The sequence below is a fragment of the Dendropsophus ebraccatus genome, chromosome 5, assembly GCF_027789765.1.
Source record: "Dendropsophus ebraccatus isolate aDenEbr1 chromosome 5, aDenEbr1.pat, whole genome shotgun sequence".
Taxonomy (NCBI): domain Eukaryota; kingdom Metazoa; phylum Chordata; class Amphibia; order Anura; family Hylidae; genus Dendropsophus; species Dendropsophus ebraccatus.
Genome location: NC_091458.1, coordinates 48,005,150 through 48,011,931, shown reverse-complemented (window position 1 = coordinate 48,011,931; position 6,782 = coordinate 48,005,150). Strand labels below are relative to the sequence as shown.

General features: G+C 49.4%; 1 protein-coding gene across 1 annotated transcript; it reads right to left on the bottom strand.

Annotated features, from left to right (window-relative positions):
• Positions 1–247: 247 nt before the first annotated feature.
• TUBA1B (tubulin alpha 1b) lies at positions 248–3,616 on the bottom strand. Its single transcript, XM_069970089.1, has 4 exons — positions 3,466–3,616; positions 2,477–2,699; positions 2,237–2,385; positions 248–1,442 (listed from the first exon to the last, which is right to left on the bottom strand). Exons 1-4 carry the CDS (start codon positions 3,466–3,468, stop codon positions 462–464), a joined length of 1,356 nt encoding a protein of 451 aa, XP_069826190.1. The 5' UTR covers positions 3,469–3,616; the 3' UTR covers positions 248–461.
• Positions 3,617–6,782: the final 3,166 nt, after the last annotated feature.

Sequence of the window (6,782 nt, the reverse complement as noted above, 5' to 3'; positions counted from 1 at the left end):
TAGCTGGGGCTGCTGAACTTGGATAAAGCTCTAAGGTTGTCTGGAAAACATGGATACAGCCAATGACTATATCCATGATTTCCACATAGCCTTAGGGCTTTATCCAAGTTCAGCAGCCACCGCTAATCAAATGCCGAAAGTCCGGGTTCGGATCGACTCAAGCATGCTCCAGGTTCGCTCATCTCTATACATGTAAAGGGTTGTGGTCAATCCCAGCATTATTCATCCCAAAGAAATCAGAAGACACTAGTTTTTTTTGTATTTTAATCCAGATCTGATACAGTTACACTGATGGAACAATGACATGACTGCAAACTTTCTCAATAACTAAAAACAGATTGTCATACCTGCATCTGTCAAACCATTTGATAGGTTGGGCAATACAGGTTAAAAAAAAAGCTTCGGTGTTCAGCTGCATTCTGATGGGTAAAACACATGCCTGTAAAGTAGCAAGATCTGGTTTAATATTCTTCTCCTTCCTCCTCACCCTCTCCCTCAATGGAGTCTACACCAACTTCCTCATAATCCTTCTCCAGGGCAGCCATGTCCTCACGGGCCTCGGAGAACTCTCCCTCCTCCATACCCTCACCTACATACCAGTGCACAAAGGCACGCTTGGCATACATAAGATCAAACTTATGGTCCAGTCTAGCCCAGGCCTCTGCAATAGCAGTGGTGTTGCTGAGCATACACACAGCACGCTGTACCTTGGCCAGATCCCCACCTGGAACCACAGTTGGTGGCTGGTAGTTAATACCAACCTTAAAACCAGTTGGGCACCAGTCTACAAACTGGATGCTACGCTTGGTCTTGATGGTGGCAATAGCTGCATTGACATCTTTGGGTACCACATCACCACGGTACAACAGGCAGCAAGCCATGTATTTACCATGACGTGGGTCACATTTCACCATCTGGTTGGCTGGCTCAAAGCAAGCGTTTGTGATCTCGGCTACAGAAAGCTGCTCATGGTAGGCTTTCTCTGCTGAGATAACTGGGGCATAGGTGGCAAGAGGGAAGTGGATACGAGGATAGGGCACCAAGTTAGTCTGGAACTCTGTCAGATCTACATTCAGGGCCCCATCAAATCTAAGGGAGGCTGTAATAGAGGACACTATCTGACTAATAAGGCGGTTCAAGTTGGTGTAAGTTGGGCGCTCAATGTCTAGGTTTCTACGGCAGATGTCATAGATGGCCTCATTGTCTACCATGAAAGCACAGTCAGAGTGCTCCAGGGTGGTGTGAGTGGTGAGGATGGAGTTGTAGGGCTCAACAACAGCAGTGGACACTTGGGGAGCTGGGTAGATGGAGAATTCTAGCTTGGACTTCTTTCCATAATCTACAGAGAGACGTTCCATCAGCAGAGAGGTGAAGCCGGATCCAGTGCCACCACCGAAGCTGTGGAAGACCAGGAAACCCTGAAGACCTGTGCACTGGTCAGCCTGTAGAAGACAATATTGACGTTAATGATAGAAAACTAAAATGTAAAGGCCAAATATGAGAAAACAACATCCTATATGCAAGAGATCAATGTATTATATGGTCAATCAGTGTTGTAGAGAGAACATTGCAGCAGTCATTCCCCCCTCCCCCAATACCAGATGTCAGGTACAACATGCTCCATAATGTGTCCACTGGGAGAAAAGCCACTGACTAAGCCATTCTTCTCTCCCCAATGACATAAACAGGCATGAATGCTGGATGAGACAGTGATCAGCCTGACTTCTAATGTGTACAGACTCCATTCTTCATGCAGGCCTGGGACGTGCTGGTCATACATGGTAAGACTGTGTGACTGACTCACTTTACTGCAGTGCATACAGTGGCTTTGTGATATATAATTTCTTATGTATCTATAATTTATCTAATTCTATACTCTTAAGAGAAGTGTCAGCTTTGTCTCCTGGAACAGCGCTACTCTTGGTATTATAGCAGCTTTACGTGAAGGGAAAGGGGCAGCAATACTAGAAGCCCAGGGACAATAGGAAAAAGAATTACAATAAGGAATAGGAAAGACAATCCCCTAAAAAAATGTCAGACGATACACCTACATTCTCCTTTAAGTAGGTCATTGAACTGACACTTCAATGGGATTAGGAGAAGTCTGACTTTATGTGTGGGGATGACTGTACAGTTTCCTTTAGTCCTGATAATCTTCTGACTCCCTAACAGGTTTGTACAGACAGCTCTGCTCTATAAGCTTTAGGGTTACTGGTCCATGAACATTTGTGCTCACCAGCTTACGGATCCGGTCCAGCACTAGATCGATAATTTCCTTGCCGATGGTGTAGTGCCCGCGGGCATAGTTATTGGCGGCATCCTCCTTTCCTGTAATTAGTTGCTCTGGATGGAATAATTGGCGGTATGTTCCAGTGCGCACTTCATCTGCAAACAAAAATACACACATATATATATATGAGAAACATGAAATAACTAATGTTACTGATCGGACAAAAACCCAGTACCATGTCCTCACCGATGACTGTAGGTTCCAGATCCACAAACACAGCCCTGGGGACATGTTTGCCCGCTCCAGTCTCACTGAAGAAAGTGTTGAAGGAATCATCCCCTCCTCCGATGGTCTTGTCACTGGGCATCTGCCCATCAGGCTGGATGCCATGTTCCAGGCAGTACAGCTCCCAGCAGGCGTTACCGATCTGCACACCAGCCTGACCAACGTGGATAGAGATACACTCACGCTGCAGAGGAGAAAAAGTAACGTCAGTCGTAAATCACGTGATGACCATACACCCTCCTCTAGTATCTGACCCTACGTAAGGCAGCAAGAATGGGGTTAATGACAATGAATGTAGCAATGGTGCCTAGAATCCCTCCGCCTCCTGGGGTCAGCTGACTTTACTTCCACGTTAGCATAGAGAAGTCTGTGCCGCTCTTCCCACCCCCACATTTCATCCTGTGAAAGAGGAACATAAGCTTCCCAGTGCATCAGGATTATCCTGAGCCTTCTTTACAGGCGGTCAGCAATGGCGGCTCCCTCCTCCCTGCAGTGCTCAGTCTCAGCACCATCTAGTACAGTCATCCCCAGCCTACAGCATGCTGGGAGTTGTAGTACTGCAGCAGCCACAGGTTAGGGGGGGGGGGGGATCACTATATACATGAAGTCAGTGGGGGGACACTGCAGCAATATATCATGGTGCTATATGCAGCTTCTACTGCTCCCTGTTATCAGCCATTCATACTGGGAAGGGACATTCCTGACCCCATCACAAGACAGCAACCCCCCCACCATATAGAGCACCGGAAGCAGCCCCCTCCCCCCACAACTGCCCCCCAAGCGCGGGAAGATCCGTTGATGAGAAAGTCGCATAATCAGGACACAAGCGACTTTTTTCCTTTAACCTCTAAAATGCCTTAAAACCCCTCCCACCCATCATCTGCCCCTGTGTAATGCGGTGATAGCAGCCACAGCTGAGGGATGAGCTGTGAGAGAGGGATGCTACTTACCATGATGAGAGATGAGGAGTCAGCGAAGAATAAGAATAAAAAAAAATAAAATAAACGTTACTTTATCCAACGGCTACGAGAGGATGTAAGTAACAGAATGAAGAAGAGGAGCCGAGCCCTCCGGCTTATATAGCGCTCCGCCTGTGACGTCAGCCCTCCTTATGCTAATGAGATGGTGAGAGCTCGCTGATTGGCTGAGGCGCTGCAGTGAGATGTACAAATCTGGGAGGCGGGAGCTGATGCTGAAGCACAGACCAGCCGCAGCCTCATGTACCCAATATGGCCGCCTCAGCCTCACTAGGACCGGTGCCGCTCATGGGGCTGCCTGGCGGCTTATAGTGTATCCGTACTAGTCACTAATACTCTTTGAGGCGTCATAATGTATCATAGCGCGTGTAGCATCACGTCCGCTGAGGAGAATTCACACTTTGTTCTGCTCCCTCGTACTGAGATGCGGCTATGGCAGCTGCTGCAATGCTGACATATTGCGGTGACCTCACTGCTGAGAATAAATCACAGCCCAGGAAGTGACCCAGCCCCCGGCCTCACACTACAGCTGCTCCGCGGCCATGCGGCTCCATCCGCCCCTCACGGGGAGCCGGCTACAGGCCGCCATAGCCCAGGGCGGCTGCGGATGTAGACTGCGGCATCCGTGTACTTGGCGCCCGGCCAGACAGTCACCCAGAGCCGCAGGACCCGCCCAGCTCCAGCGTCCGACACCGCCTCACACCGGCATCCACATCCCCCGGCCTCCGCAGTCCTCCACATCCCCCGGCCTCCACCATCCGCAGTCCTCCACATCCCCCGGCCTCCGCCATCCGCAGTCCTCCACATCCCCCGGCCTCCGCAGTCCTCCACATCCCCCGGCCTCCGCCATCCGCAGTCCTCCACATCCCCCGGCCTCCGCAGTCCTCCACATCCCCCGGCCTCTGCCATCACTGCTGCCCTCACCTTTAGTACACACACTCACATCTGCCTCTAAGGCTCTGCTCACACTTATTACACACACTCACATCTGCCTCTACAGCTCACACTTATCAAACACACATCTGGCTCTAAGGCTCTGCTCACACTTATTACACACACTCACATCTGCCTCTAAGGCTCTGCTCACACTTATCAAACACACATCTGCCTCTAAGGCTCTGCTCACACTTATTACACACACTCACATCTGCCTCTAAGGCTCTGCTCACACTTATCAAACACACATCTGCCTCTAAGGCTCTGCTCACACTTATTACACACACTCACATCTGCCTCTACAGCTCACACTTATCAAACACACATCTGGCTCTAAGGCTCTGCTCACACTTATTACACACACTCACATCTGCCTCTAAGGCGCTGCTCACACTTATCAAACACACATCTGCCTCTAAGGCTCTGCTCACACTTATTACACACACTCACATCTGCCTCTAAGGCTCTGCTCACACTTATTACACACACTCACATCTGCCTCTAAGGCTCTGCTCACACTTATCAAACACACATCTGCCTCTAAGGCTCTGCTCACACTTATTACACACACTCACATCTGCCTCTAAGGCTCTGCTCACACTTATTACACACACTCACATCTGCCTCTAAGGCTCTGCTCACACTTATTACACACACTCACATCTGCCTCTAAGGCTCTGCTCACACTTATTACACACACTCACATCTGCCTCTAAGGCTCTGCTCACACTTATTACACACACTCACATCTGCCTCTAAGGCTCTGCTCACACTTATTACACACACTCACATCTGCCTCTAAGGCTCTGCTCACACTTATTTCTTTATACAAGTCGAACACAAATATGAGAACCTCAGTGGGACAGATATTGCACCATTCGCTGTGTAATAATTCCCCCTATTGTGTTCAATTATAGTTTTCTTCTGTAAAATAATTGTAAGGTATAACCTGGATCCATAGGTGCCCATAGACGTGCCTACATTCTTTGCACTCTGGGCCAGTAGGTGGCCATAGACGTGCTTACATTTTGGCCAAAACCGGTGGCCATAGATGTGCCTACAAATCAGCCAGACTACGCCTATAGGTGCTATAGACTTGATTTCAAGCAGGCTATACCGGCCCAGGTGGTGCCCTGAGACATACCTACATTTTGGCCAGACCAGGGCTATAGGTGGCTACAGACGTGCTTTCATTGCTCAAACTTGCTTGAAGGACGCCATGGACTTGATTATACTTTTTGTCACATTCCATATAACACAGAACCTACATGTTTTATTACAGTGCCGCAAAGATTCAAACACTTTCCCGAATTCCGACATCATATTGATACAAGATGCCGAGCAGGGATAGAGTCCACTGCTGCGCTTATCTGTCTGTAGGTTCCATGTTATACAGAATGTGAGGATAAGCCCTTAAAGGGAATGTACCATCAGCTGTTACACATGTATAGAACGACACGGGGAAGCCGGTGCCGCAGTCTTTTTTTTTTAACCGTGGCCCGATTCTCGTGTATGGCACCATTCTATTCACGGGTACCGGGCTGGGGGTGAAGCGCCTCTATGATGCGGCTCCATTGATTCAAAAAGGGGTCGGGGCACCAGCTTCCCTGCGCTGGGTAATACAGTATATACATGGGTAATACTTAAAGGGAACCTGTAGAAACATCTATGTGCCTTAACAAGTTCCATATGGTTTAAAGCGAATGTACCATCAGGTACATTCGCTTTAAAGGGAACTTGTCACCCCCCGTGCCGGGGCAGAGCCCGGCAGACCCCCAGCTAGAGACCGTTATACTTACCCCGGAGAATGAAGTCCCGCTCCTAGAGCCGCTGCCGAGATATCACCGTCGGAGATGAGTCCGATGCCCATAGAGAATGAATGGAGCCGTCATATTCTATGGGCTTCGGACCCATCTCTGATGCGCGCACGCCGGGCCTCCAACGGTGATATCTCGGTAGCGGGAGCGGGACTTCATTCTCCGGGGTAAGTATAACGATCTCTAGCTGGGGGTCTGCCAGGCTCTGCCCCGGCACGGGGGGTGACAAGTTCCCTTTAAAACGAATGTACCTGATGGTACATTTGCTTTAAACCATATGGAACTTGTTAAAGGGGTTGTCCGGCGATAAAAAATTATTCACAGAATAACACACATTACAAAGTTATACAACTTTGTAATGTATGTTATGTCTGTGAATGGCCCCCTTCCCCGTGTCCCACCACCCCCACCCGTGTACCCGGAAGTGTGGTGCGCTATACATTACCTGTCGCGTGCCGACCACGGTCTCCGATCGTCAGCAGTGACGTCTTCTTCGGGAGGCCAGCGGATCTTCCCGAGTGCCGGCCGCCCTCTGCA